The 13,039-nt window shown below is 49.3% G+C and overlaps 3 protein-coding genes across 5 annotated transcripts; all 3 read right to left on the reverse strand.

The window, feature by feature from the left end:
* Window positions 1-780: 780 nt before the first annotated feature.
* Window positions 781-9,008, reverse strand: LOC115759808 (serine/threonine-protein kinase ATR). Its single transcript, XM_030700896.1, has 6 exons — window positions 8,641-9,008; window positions 6,323-8,591; window positions 5,967-6,260; window positions 5,376-5,901; window positions 1,060-5,318; window positions 781-1,000 (listed from the first exon to the last, which is right to left on the reverse strand). The coding sequence occupies exons 1-6, from the start codon at window positions 8,865-8,867 to the stop codon at window positions 875-877; spliced, it is 7,701 nt and encodes a 2,566-aa protein (XP_030556756.1). The 5' UTR covers window positions 8,868-9,008; the 3' UTR covers window positions 781-874.
* Window positions 9,009-9,085: 77 nt separating this feature from the next.
* On the reverse strand, window positions 9,086-11,016 carry LOC115759809 (solute carrier family 17 member 9). 3 transcript variants are annotated; one of them, XM_030700900.1, is made up of 4 exons: window positions 10,838-11,016; window positions 10,586-10,765; window positions 10,136-10,523; window positions 9,086-10,071 (listed from the first exon to the last, which is right to left on the reverse strand). In XM_030700900.1, exons 2-4 carry the CDS (start codon window positions 10,651-10,653, stop codon window positions 9,211-9,213), a joined length of 1,317 nt encoding a protein of 438 aa, XP_030556760.1. In that variant the 5' UTR covers window positions 10,654-10,765; window positions 10,838-11,016; the 3' UTR covers window positions 9,086-9,210. The 3 variants fall into 3 exon arrangements, with proteins under 3 accessions (XP_030556760.1, XP_030556759.1, XP_030556758.1); XM_030700899.1 differs by having other exon boundaries at window positions 10,830-11,016; XM_030700898.1 differs by having other exon boundaries at window positions 10,586-11,016.
* A 275-nt stretch (window positions 11,017-11,291) lies between these two features.
* Window positions 11,292-13,002, reverse strand: LOC115759760 (UBX domain-containing protein 7). Its single transcript, XM_030700812.1, has one exon. It carries the CDS (start codon window positions 12,852-12,854, stop codon window positions 11,406-11,408), a length of 1,449 nt encoding a protein of 482 aa, XP_030556672.1. The 5' UTR covers window positions 12,855-13,002; the 3' UTR covers window positions 11,292-11,405.
* Between the last annotated feature and the right edge of the window lie 37 nt (window positions 13,003-13,039).

Genomic DNA, 13,039 nt, shown 5'->3' on the forward strand with positions numbered 1-13,039 from the left:
GTATGCTGTAGTCTGTAGTCTGTAGTCTGCAGTCTGTAGTCTGTAGTCTGTAGTCTCTAGATATGACGTTCCAAAACGACATAACTCCGCGAGGAGATATGACGTTCCGAAACGACATAACTCCAGGAGGAGATATGACGTTCCAAAACGACATAGCTCCAGGAGGAGATATGACGTTCCAAAACGACATAACTCCAGGCAAAACGATATAACTCCAGGCTCTGTAGTCTGTAGTCTGTAGTCTGTAGTCTGTAGTCTGTAGTCTGTAGTCTGTAGTCTGTTGTCTGTAGTCTGTAGTCTGTAGTCTGTAGTCTGTAGTCTGTAGTCTGTAGTCTGTAGTCTGTAGTCTGTAGTCTGTAGTCTGTAGTCTGTTGTCTGTAGTCTGTAGTCTAGTCTGTAGTCTGTAGTCTGTAGTCTGTAGTCTGTAGTCTGTAGTCTGTAGTCTGTAGTCTGTAGTCTGTAGTCTGTAGTCTGTAGTCTGTAGTCTGTAGTCTGTAGTCTGTAGTCTGTAGTCTGTAGTCTGTAGTCTGTAGTCTGTAGTCTGTAGTCTGTAGTCATATAATCTCCGTGCGGAGTTATGCCGTTTTGAAACGGCAGGATTTTAGGCATAGATATAAAAAAAAAAAGGGTTCAAATCTGATGACTCTTCTGATCAGGAAAATATGAATATGCGATAAAGACTAGAAAAAAATCTTACTGGACACATTTTCTTTTAAATAATAAATATAAATTTCTGATCTGAAACCAAAAAGATTTGAAATATATGGAAAATATTTAATACTTAAGCATAACTATCTAAACTTTTATCAAACACAAACATATATAATTAACTATACAAAGAACACAAGACATTCAAACGAGATTGCTTGAGGAACTAAAGAAAAGCGCCCCAGCCAATGTACATGGAAGCGAGGTTATCCACTTTGGTGGCCTCGTTGATTAAGAAGTTAACCTGTCCCTCTGTGGACAGGGGTATGCTGTTAGCCTGCTGTCGCTTGACCTGCGGAAACGGGTTGAATTTGAGTAGTTGTCTTGGTTAGGGGTCAAAATACTACTCACATGTCCCTGCAGACGCTCCGCAATGCGCTGCACGTCGTTGGTGACCTTGGGATCGGTCAGTTCGGCACCGTTTTTGGTCTTGCTGCTGGCCGTTGCGGTTAGTCGACTCTGGACGCCCAAATCGTAGACAAATGGACGCAGCATGGACATGAGCGTCTTGGTCTCTTGCTTAAGAAGGCGCAGCGTAATCTCACAGCACTTGCGGAAGCTGCCCTCGACACCCAGCGGCCCCATTGCCGTAATCATGTTGTGGGTAAGGCGAAATGGCACCACCTCGGGATAGGCAAATGCTTCGCCTTGATTGAATAAACAATTGAAATCGACGTGGACCGCATCACCATTGCGTTCATCGAAGAGTATATTTTCACCGTGTCGATCGCCTAGGCCTAGTATGTAGCCCACCATGGACATGACGGCCACGGTGCGTATATACGAGTTGCGTGCCTCATACCAGCTATGGGGCGTGGTAAAACGCTGGAGCAGCCACTCCTGAAAGACGGGCGGATGAGCCGGCAACAGCTGCTTCAGGAACACGTCACGCTTGCGCTCCATCGGCTCCATCTGTGGCACCGCCAGCTGTTGCAGTTGTCGGCCGCTCATCACTTGTCCACGCTGCATATACAATGCAATGCATATCCCACGATACGAATTGAGATTTGGGAGCCATTCGAGCAAACCACATTCCTCATTAAACGGCAGCACGGCATATGTGCGTATGTGCAGGCGACGCTGGCGGGCACGCGCGTCCTGGTGGAGGTAGCGCTTCATTAGACTATTGAACTCCATTAGACGAGCGTCTTTACGCAGGTCGTCCTTAGGCTTGACCATGATATCATAGTCCTGCCCATCACTGCAGCGAATAGTCAGTTTTTTGGGCCGCGCTGCCGAGCGTAAGACGAGCACCTTCTCCTGGAAACCAGTTATATAGATGTGTCGATACGGAAACCAATTGCTTGCTGGCAGTGTGCTGGCGCCAGGACTGGGCGAAGGAGTATTATCCTGCGCCGAGCTTATGTTAAATGTCGGCTGCATGTATTTCTCAAAGGGCAGCAGTATGTTGGAGAAGTTCGCCTGGCTGCACAGCAGCGGTAATCGTTTGTCCAGATCGCTAAGCTTATAGCTGCGATCAAGTGTCACCTCCTTGTTGGTGACGCAGATCAGCCGATCGGTTAGGGTATTAAAATCGCCCAATAAACGCTGAAACGTGGAGTTCTGTAGTCGCTCGTCGGTGAGTATCAGCTTGCAACGCTTGACTCGATTGACAGCAGCGGACTTAAAATGGGGCAGCAGCATCCAGAGCGACTGCTGCGGGTAGTCTCCAATCAGCTTGATGATCACATTGCGTAGCACAGCAAACACTTCGGCCGAGGGATGGCACAGGCGGCTCAGCATTTGTGAGTACGCCGTATAGAACATGGCCGTGGTCAACGCCGAGCAGCAGTTGTTCAGCAGATCATTCATTTTGCGCACCAGTTCGGCGTGGGAAGTGGTTGCCACAGCAGTGGCAGCTGTGTCCAGCCAGAGACTGATAAGGCGCGGCATGGACTGATAGACATGATCGCTGCCATAGCGCAAAGATTTAGCATAGTTAAGCATGATTTGCAGCAGCAGCTCCTCATCTTCGCGCGTCTGGGCATTGGTTGTTGCAACGGCTCGCGCCTCTCGCATCTTCTCTAGAAATTGCGCCAGCTGCACGTAGCAGCGCTCCGATTGACGTTGTACCGCAATTGCCTCCTGGAAGTACTTGAGTATGGCGTCGGCGCACAGGTTCATTGAGTCCGCATTGTACGTGGCTTGCAGGTATTTACCCTCAAAGTAAAGCTGGCGCTGCTCGCCGCTAAGCTGTTTGATGTTGCCCTCGCATTGCTTTCCAATGACCAGAAGTTGTTCCTCCAGATAGTTCATTGCCAGCACCTGATCGCCCTTCTGCCACAACAGCTTGGCGCGCTCCAGAAATAGTCGGCTTGGCTTGTACTCCTCGGCCTTCATCAAATACAAATGAGCCCTCTGCAGCTGGCCTGCATTTCGATTAATCTGGGCGCTGTTAAGCCAGAGCTGCGCCAGCTGCGTTCGTAGCTGGGCCTGCAGATGTGAACGTTCGCCCAGACGACGCTTTAGCTCCGCCAGTAAATTCCGACGGAAGCTGTAAATGGGCTCCAGCACGCGCAGCTGTGGCTGTAGCACCTGCAACCTAGATTGCCAATCGGCAAAGTAGCTGCGCATCAGCTGCGCCTGCTGCTGCTCGTCATCCGGCTGAAGCGCTGATAGCTGATCCACCAGCTGCTGGCAGCCCTGCAGCTCGCGCAGCATGTGCAGCTTCAGCACATCATCGTAGGCATGTGCATAGGAATGCTGCTGCAGGGCTGAACAGCTGCGCAGCTGCTCCAGCACTGAGCAGCGCATATTATCTAGTAGCGAATCAAACTCTAATTTGGTGGTCGCAGCATGTCTTAGGGCCAGGCAGGCCTGGGCGCATTGGGCATGCCAGTTGGGTTTGTAGCGACTTTGCTGCTGTTGCTGGAGCTGCATCTCCTCCAATTCATCGTAGCTGCCTAAGCGCCAGAGCAGTTCCGCCTTACATTCGTTGAAATACTGATCCGTATGCCGATCTGACAGACGCTGCGCAAGACCATCGGCAATGAGTAGCGCCGTCTTGGGCGTGTCCATGCGCAAATAGGCATCGATGATGGCCCGTATGTGCTCTGGCTGCAGTGGCTCCGTGCTGGATAGCAGTTGCTCATAGCAGGTGATCATATCCTGCTGTCTTTCGACCAAACGATTTACTAGAATCTCCTGTGTGACGCTCATATCGTAGCTGCGGGTCTGCACTGCGCCCTCCACCGAATCGGCGTCCATCAGCCGCCCGTAGAGCTCCACTAGAAATGTGAACTGTTCAAGCAAACGAGCCGCCTTGTCGCCCTCCTCTATATAGGCCTCCAGATAGCGCAGAGCTCGCGCATACTCGCCACAGTTGTAACTGGTGCGTGCTACGCGCAGCTTGTCGATTTGCTGCAGGAACTCATAGATGGCACCATAATTGGCATCCACATTTTGGGGAGGCTTGCCGGCCATGCTTAGCCCATGTAAGCGCTGCCATTCGCGCAGCCAACGCTGTAGGAAATCCAACAGCTCCGCGCATAGTTTTCCAGCCAAACGTGATTGATCCTCAGCACTGGAACCCACCTGGGGACCATCATTAGCTGACTTAGTAGAAGCTCTATATTTTCTTGATTCGAAGAGCTTATAGCCGCCAGTATTATTGGATGTTGGCGTTAGTTCACCAGGTGTCTTAGCTGCTGTAGCTACTCGCTGGGAAAGCTCTTCATTAGCCTGCAGCACCGCCTGGAATTCCTCTTCAATGTATCCACGCTGTTCTGCATTGCACTCAAGAAGCGCATGCAACAGGATATAAGGATAAAATGTGCTCAACATGTTCGAGTCGCGCCTTATGCAGGGCTTATATGAGCTCAGCAAATGCCGGGTCTCCGTGGACTGCACGTAGTCCACAAGTCGCGCAGCCCAGAGAAATGCCCACAGCTCGTAGGAGTTCTGCGTGTAGTGGCTGCCAAAGAGTGGCTGTTGTGTCAGCGTGCTGGGGCGCTGAGAGCATGTATAGCAGGAATTAAGTAATGGTTCCATGATCTCGCGCATTCGCAGCGGCAGGGATTGCCAAAGCTGTAGTTTCTTTTGCTCCTTGGGCGCAATTCCGCAAACGGCGAGAGTCTCCTGTATGGCCAGCGAAAAGCTGTCAACGTGCTTAGTCTTCTGCTGGAACTGATAACCGCGACAGAGTGCCGTTAAGGCCAGCACCGTAAAGTCATCAGTTAGAACGCTCAGCGGCAGCTGCTGCGGACCGGCAAAGTTGTAATTAGAGGGCAAATAACTGGCATCGATGGCACCCAACTCTCCCAGGCACTTGGCGGAGGCCAGTTGCAGTGAACGATCGTCGTGCTGGCTGCCAGACATTAGCACATTGACTATTTGCTCCATTAGCGGTTCCATCGGCAGCTCGTGCAGTATCATGTGATTCAGTTGGATTCGACGGCGGCCAAACAGCTCGGCCAGATGCTCTAGCCCATAGACGCGCACCTGCAAGCACTCGTTTGTGATTTGCTTATGTAAAAAGCGCAATTGATCAAGCAGTGGGGCCTCCTCCTCGCCTGTAATAGCGCCGCCAAGACATAGCTGGGCCGTATGGCGCTTGATACATTCACGTATTGGCGCCGATACATGCTCCATGCGTTCCAGGAAATATAAATCTATAATAACGAAAGTTATACAAATCTGAAAAGGATGCGCTTGAATCAGCTACGCACCTTGTATAAAGCTGCCGAGCATGGCAGCATTGCGTAGAATGACAAACTCGTAGAGCTCATTTACCTGCTCCACACTGTACTCAAGCAGCGGTTGCAGTGTGGCCACAATGCGTCCCAAGGAAGGACCTAGTTCCTGTATATTCACAACATGCAGGAAGATGTGCCAAATCTTCAGGCAAATGCGCTGCAGACTCGGCTCTTGTAGTGTATGCACAAAACTCAGCATCGCTATGATCTTAAAGCGAAATTGTGTGACATGTTGGGGGCCCACAAAGCGCAGTATCTGGCCCAGGCTATACAGTGTTTCCTCTTTAAGTGGCTTCTCGAACGATGGTTCAGACAAGCAACTCTCAAAGTATGTGATGACACCGAGTATTCGTTCCGCTATAAACGTGGAGAACTGAGCATTTGTAGCTTGGGTGGATAGGTTCTCGTTGCCAATGCTGAGCTGCAACAGGCTTTGGAAGGATCGCATCACAAAGGTCGGGTTGCGATTAAAATAGATGAGCAGCTCGGCAACGGTTTGCTAAAAAAAAAAAATAGACATGCATATGGGTTTGCATAAGTACATTTCGAGTTTTGTAAGCTCACCTTCACGTCGGCATTCATAAGTTGCTGGACAGTGGACTGCGTGCAGCTGGCGACCAACTCAATGCAACGATTGGCCAGCTCTGGCGGTTCGCTGAGATAAACGTGTGCATAGAGACGTAAAAAGGACGTGGAAAATAGCGAAGCAACAGGCTTATGCAGCTGTTTAGCAATAAGTACAAAGACGCCCTTGCAGCGTGGCTCCTTAATACAATAGGGCAGAACCAAAGCGGTCAGAAGGCGGTGATATTTACAGGTGAACTCCTGCACGCACGAGAAGCCCAACATCTTGGTCAGCTGCAAATTACACATTAACAACGATAAAGAAGTACTTTTGCAATGTATATTCTAGGACTCACCGCCCTAAGTGAGCGCGTAAAGCGTACACCTTCTGTTAAATACGCATGTAGCGCCAGCTGAACAACCAAACCGAGCGCATCCCGCTTGTACCAGTTCCACAGTGTGAGCGTTTGCAATCCATGGCGCGCGCACATTTGACATGCGGAGAGCACCGCCTCCTGGGCGACTAGTGAGCGCGTGTGGATCAGAAAATAGAAGGTCATTTTGAACCAGTGGAAGAGCCAGAGCTCATCGATGTCCTTATGTGCCGCGCAAGCGACCAGACACAACAGCTTTCGCTGCTCGGACTCCGTCTGTTCCTCCAAGGGCTTAGATAGAGTTCCCACGATCCAATCGAGCACTAGCGTTGCCAACTGCTGCATGAAATCTGTGCATTGAGATGCTAGCACTGGCACTAGCCGCTCGAAGCTATGTTCATTGAGAGACTGCCGATCGGGCGCCTCCTTAAGCAGACGCAGACAGAGTGACGGCTCCAGGTTGACCAAATCCAAGTGATGTGTAATGAAGGCGCATTTCGGCATAAAGAGAATTGACTCGGCGAGGACCGTTAAGCTGGAGCTGTGCAACGGCTTAACGGGTATACTGCTCGGTTTGCAAGTGCCCAAATAAATGCCAGGCAATCTGGCAGGCAGTGCGTCGCACTTAAGACAGTGCAGTACAATGCGTTCCCTGATCTTAAAGACGTGCGCCGATCCCGGCTGTTGGGTGCAAAGCAACAAGCGCATAACAGCCGCCAGCGTGTGACCATCTTCTGTTTGTTTCAGTTTTGGTAGCGCCTGCTGCAAATGTGTGGCTTTTATGTAACCTGCCACATAAAGCTGAGGCAGATGCTCGCAGATCAGCTCCGTTATCTCTGGATGCTCGGAATTAAACAGTTCTAGGTATTGTTGTGCAAAGAAGCTCTGCACTTGTGTGTGCGCGCTAGAAGGCGTCTCCAGACGAAGCGTGGCCAGGGCAAGTAAGCACTGACTCCTCTTTTCTTGATGTTCTGACTGTAGTGTACGTTGCAGCACGCCCAGTAGCTGTTGTTGTGTGTGCGGCTTCAATTGAAGCCGCAGGCAGCTGGACTGCAGTAGAAGTGCACAGATTTCTACGAATTCCGGCTGGTCTGAACACTGTGATTCCTCCAAAAGCTGCAAACTCAAAAGATTCCAATTGGTGCTGGCATCTGCTTGCAGTGAAAATTCGTAGTGCTGGGGCAGCTGCGACAGCAGCGCGGCATTGAGCGCCTCATCGCTAGCAACCACCAGCTCTTGTTGCTTACCGAGCAGCAAAAGGTGCTCTATTTGCTTTAACGCACGCAGCACGGCCAGCAATTCAGGCAGCACTTCGGGTGTCGTTTTGGTCAGTAGTTGAACGAGACTCCGGCTGAGGCTAAACAAGATCTTGTCACGCATTGCAGGCTGCTTAGCAGCAACCGCAGCAAGCAAAGACAGCAGGGCCGTGGGCTGACCGCGCCACTGACGCAGCACAAGCTGCGCCGTGTTTTGGGGTAAAACTAAATTGGCCTCCAACATGTGATGCTGCAAGTAGCTGCACAACGTCTGCAGAAGATCGCCACGCCAGTCGCTGGCAGGCAGCCTCAGCACCTCATGCAATAGTTGACAGCATAGCTCAAGGCTATCAAGATCAGTCATATGTTGCTCCATGAATACTTGCAGCAGTTGCCCTGTGTGTATGGCCAGACGCTCCAGTTGCGTTTGCGTCATGCATTTGGCTTGCCAGCGGCTGGACAGGGACCACATTAGGACCACAGCCCGTAGCGTTATGGACGCATAATATGTAACATTCACGTTGCTTGACCAACTTGCCATGGACTGTGCTTGTAGCACGGCATGACAGTAACTCAGACAGTTGAGCTTGGTATCCATATTGCACTCTTTGAGCGTTAGTAGCGCCTGCTGCAGGCTTCCAGCAAACAGTTCGCTATGTGTGGCACGTCCAATCTGATGTGCTTGCAGCAGCACCAGCAATAGGTACTTGGCGTAGGCATCCGAGTGTTCCAGCTGCAATTGGATGACTTGACAGGCACACTGCTCATCGAATTCCTGCAGAGCACTGACATCGCAGCAGAAGATGTGCAAATGCAAAGTGCGCAACTCCTTCGAGTTCTTGTTGGGATGCGTGTAATCAAAGGCGCTCATTTGATCATATAGCTGTTGCAGAGCCTGTACGTAGGCCTCAACAAGACTTTCATACAGCTTGGGATGATTGCACCAACAGGACACGAGCAGTTTCTGCTGTAGCTGCACGTTCTTCAAACACATTCTAATGACATCGATTAATATTTATTTAAATAAAACAGATCTCCACTTACCCTTCATCAGCACACTCACTTAAACATCCGGCGAGTTTATTTAAAAGCCAGAGCAGGAATGTGTCCTGAAATTTGTTTTTCAGCTCACGCACCGACGAGCAGCTGATAAGGCTCGGATCCTGACAGAGAATGTCGTCGACCACATTGTATACGGCTGACAAGTTGCCTTGGTTGCGATTCACCAAACTGTACAACAATTTCCACATATCCTTACGCCGGCCTGACATTTTGCTCAATTAATATACGAGCTTAAATATGAAAATGCGAGGGACACAATTTGCTTGCAGCATGTCAGCGTTGCCAGACCGTCAAATACCAACTGTTGCTTGGTGTTAAGCTCAGTACGCAAATAACTTTGCTTCCAAAAAAAAACCAAATCGAATAAATACCAGATATTATGAAAACTACAAATTACAGTAATTTTAATTACAATAAATAATCATTTGGCGTTTGTTATTCAAATACTCAGATTTATGGAAATCATAAACTAAACCTCCTAAACTATCTACACATTTTAATAAATATTTTTCCCACATGGAAATCGTCAAGAGAATGTAATGTAATTAGAAATTATACAATGGCCTCAGCGGAGCCAAAGACCAGAAATATAATCCAGCCGATCAAGTTGATGCCTGCCGCCGCACTAAAAACCATCGGCCAGCTCTGCGTCAGTTCCAGTATGTGCCCAGCTAGGTAAACACCCAGAAAGCCAGGTATGGCGCCTACTGTGTTCATCAGGCCAAAAACACTACCGGAATGCAATGGCGCCAAATCCTGGGGGTTGACAGTCACCGCATTGTTGTGAAAGCCCGTGCCGCCAATGATGATAGTCATACAAATCAATGCAGTGTGAAAGTTCGTGGTGCGGCTCATTATAAAAAGCGCCACGTTCTGCGCCGCAAAGCAACAGCTCTGTATAAGTTTGCGCACTGTCGTCGTGGACCATTCTCTGGCTATTAGTCGTGTAGTCAAGTATTTGGCAAAAAATGTGCACGGTGGCAGTGCCAGCCATGGTATCATGTTAACCACCCAGCCTTTCGCATGGGGGAATCCATCGTGAAAGTATGTTGGCAGCCAGGAGAGCAGCACAAAGAAACAGTTCATCTCGCAGGCATGCGTCAGCACGCACGCCCAAAACGGCAGCCGGCTAAAGAAGCACAGCCAGGGCACAGATGACTCCGCGGGCGCCTTATTGACGCACAGTCGTGCAGGCATGGAGATGTTAATGATTCGATTGCGCTCGCCGGCCATTGCATAGTAACGCAACACCAGAGCCCAGGCGAACCCCATCAAGCCGATGACTCGGAAAACATACGACCAGCCAAAGTAGTCCAGCACAAAGGAGCCCATGATGCCCGTCAGCAGCGTGCCCATCGCCGAACCGGATGTGAGCAGACCAAAGAAGCTACTGCGCTCATTTTGACATAAATTCTGCAAGCGAAAATAAAACACAACATATATAAAAGTACATAAATATGTTAAAGGAAGCACCTACCTGACTAGTCAGGCTAATCATGCTAGGAAAGTGTACGCCCTGCAGGGCACCATTAAGGATACGAACGGTAACAATGATGGGTATCGCATAGCCCTTGACTGACGCTGCCGACCAGATAATTGTGGGCATTAGGAATGTGATAATGGACCAGCCGAGTGCAGCAAACAATATAACACGCTGCCCGCCGAAGCGATCGCTGAAATAGCCGCCCATCACTTGGGTCAGGGTGTAGCCCCAGAAAAATGAGCTGAGCACAGTGCCGGAATCGGTTTTACTCCACTTTTGTGCGGCCGCCACGGCTGGCACCAGCAGCGGCATCGTTGTGCGCGTGGAGTACAGCATGCAAGTGCCTGTCAGGAGCGTGATGAACCAAACGCGTTTCTCATGCCTGCGAATATGCAGAATTTTGAAAAGGAAATTCAATAATTGAGCTAGCTCTGGACCAATTACCTGTTCCAAATGCTTTGGGTGTCCACCAGCTCGCCGCGCAGCAGCGAATACTTTAGTTTCTCGTCCATGCTGTGCGTGTGGCTAGTGATAATGGATTGTTGTTTTTACTACTTATATTAAACGCCGCTCACGTCACACATTTTAACTTTAGCAGCTGTGGAGCTTGCCGCCTAGGCATTTCTATTATTGACGAACCAAAACTTTAACTCGGTTTGTGTTTATTTACACAAAACAAATTCTTTACTTGCGTACATATGCTGGCGTTTACTTTTTACGTGGCCACTTTGCTGCTTGGGATTAAACGGCATTTGATGAACTTCTAGTGTTAGCGTATTCAGTATTGTCGAAATTTGTGTGCGCTACTTTTCAGCAAGTTTTACATGTATTATATATTGTATTGTGCAGTAAGGCTAAAATAATTGCCTATTTTTAAAACATACAAATATTTATTAAGATATTGAATTTACTTATTTAAAAACTTTCTATTGAATCTAAATGCCTTGAGAAGGGCATATGTGCCCTTGCCAGATGTTTCTCAAGAACATGTGTTTAGCGCTGCCATTTAACATTGGCAGTGTTGCCATACTGCAATTGGCGCGTAATACAATTATTTGAATTGGCATATTTTGTGAATTGAATTTTGCTGAACACAACTTATATCAAGACTTTATTCATTAAAATAGAACTATAGCGTATGTTCATGATTTTATTTATTATTCCCTTATTATTAATTTAGTATATGTAGGTATTTAATTCATGTGTAGTAGAAGGATAAGACAAATAACGTGAAATAAATATAGCAAATCGCCGATGTAAACAGTTACTCGTCCAGCGTGAGATGCACATTAGCGGAGGGATGTAAGCCCAGTTCTTTTAGCGTGGCTTCGTTGTGCTCCATTTCAAGCGACTTGCGCGGAAAGGCACAGATCAGCTTGTAGCCCTCCAGTGGTATGTGCTTGTGCGATTGCCGTATATACACACGCAATGTCTTTAGCTTGGTATCAGAGGGCCACCGCAATTGAATAACCTCTTCGCTGCCTGCGGCGTCAATGAGGCGCAGCTTCAACGCAGTTAGTTCCTCCGCTTGCGAGCCCAGTTGAGCTTCATAAGAAATGGCGGCGCCTTTGAGCTCGTCTTCGTCGAACTCCTCTAGGCTCTCACAGTCGCTGGCATTGGCATTCTTGGTTTCCACAGCGCCGCCATTTTCATTCATAGAATTCTTGATAGCCAGCGCCAGCTGTTCTTCCTCGCTGAGTTCTAATAGTTTGGCGCGCTTTTTAGGAGTACCAACGGTTGAAGAGGAGCACGAGGCACCGTCTTCCTGATCGTCGTCGTCATCAATTTGAATGGCTGCGCGTTTTGAGGTACTCGCCTCCTCTAGTGAAAAGTCTCGATGATCCCGCAGAAATTGTCGCAAGTCGGGCATTACATTTTGCTGATTGGGCTCTGGGCTGCGCCAGACCTCTTCTCCGGTGCGTGGATCTATAACGCACAAATAGGGCAACTTAGCACAGTGGTAGAAGGCGACAAAACGCCGACCCTCTGAGCTATCGTTATCCACCTGCCAGAGCACGAACTGACGTCGTACCAGCTGTTTAAGCTCCTTGACGCTCCAAACATCGCGATTCATCGTCTGCGACTGAAAATTGTCGCCTTGAACATTGACAAGTAGCCATCTCTCTCGCTTGCTGGCGAATTCGCGCGCCGCCGCGAGCGAGCCTGAGTAGAGCAGGTCAGTGGGTGGCCGAAAAAGATCTCCAAGGCGGGATGATGAGTTGCCGCTTGAGCGGCTTTGTAGCGACATGGCCTGTCCAGCCACAACCATTTGAGCAGAACGCTCTCGCCGTCGGCGGTGTGTGCTCGGATCTGAGTAAACTCCCGTGGCTTGAAGCTGCTCCTCCATAAGGGCACCCTCACGTGCGAAATCACGTAGAGGACAAACCTTAACGCGTTGCGTTACTCGGGATAAGCGACTGGTATTACTGCTGCCAGACGCGAAAAAATTATCGTCTTCCGGTAGGAGAAGTTGTTCCCGTACTGGCGCAATGGGTGCACGCACTTCCTCTTCATTCTCAGCGGCTGCTGTACGGGACGTCGAAGCGCCATTGCCGGCGCTGTTGCCACCCTGTTCAAAAAACAAGGCAACGGCTGCGGCTACATCGTTGGCACAGGCGCCAAGGTAGTGTTTGGCCTCCTCTGCTGTGCAGGCGGTAACTTCCACCACGCGCTCGACTAGTTCGTCCACTGAAGCCGCATCGCCACTCGACATTGCGCTGCAGCTTGCCAAATGGACCTTATCGATTTCTCGAAAATAATTTCTTGCGGGTTATTTGGTTGACGCTTGAAGCAGACACTTTAAACAGAAACTTAAACTTAAACTTTTATTAGATGTGAAATGCAAATGTATGCAAGCTGGTAGTGCTGTATAGCACTCGAAAATAGTGTGCAGTATTG

Source organism: Drosophila novamexicana, unplaced genomic scaffold (genome assembly GCF_003285875.2).
Source record: "Drosophila novamexicana strain 15010-1031.04,08,12 unplaced genomic scaffold, DnovRS2.1 tig00000387-arrow-pilon, whole genome shotgun sequence".
Taxonomy (NCBI): domain Eukaryota; kingdom Metazoa; phylum Arthropoda; class Insecta; order Diptera; family Drosophilidae; genus Drosophila; species Drosophila novamexicana.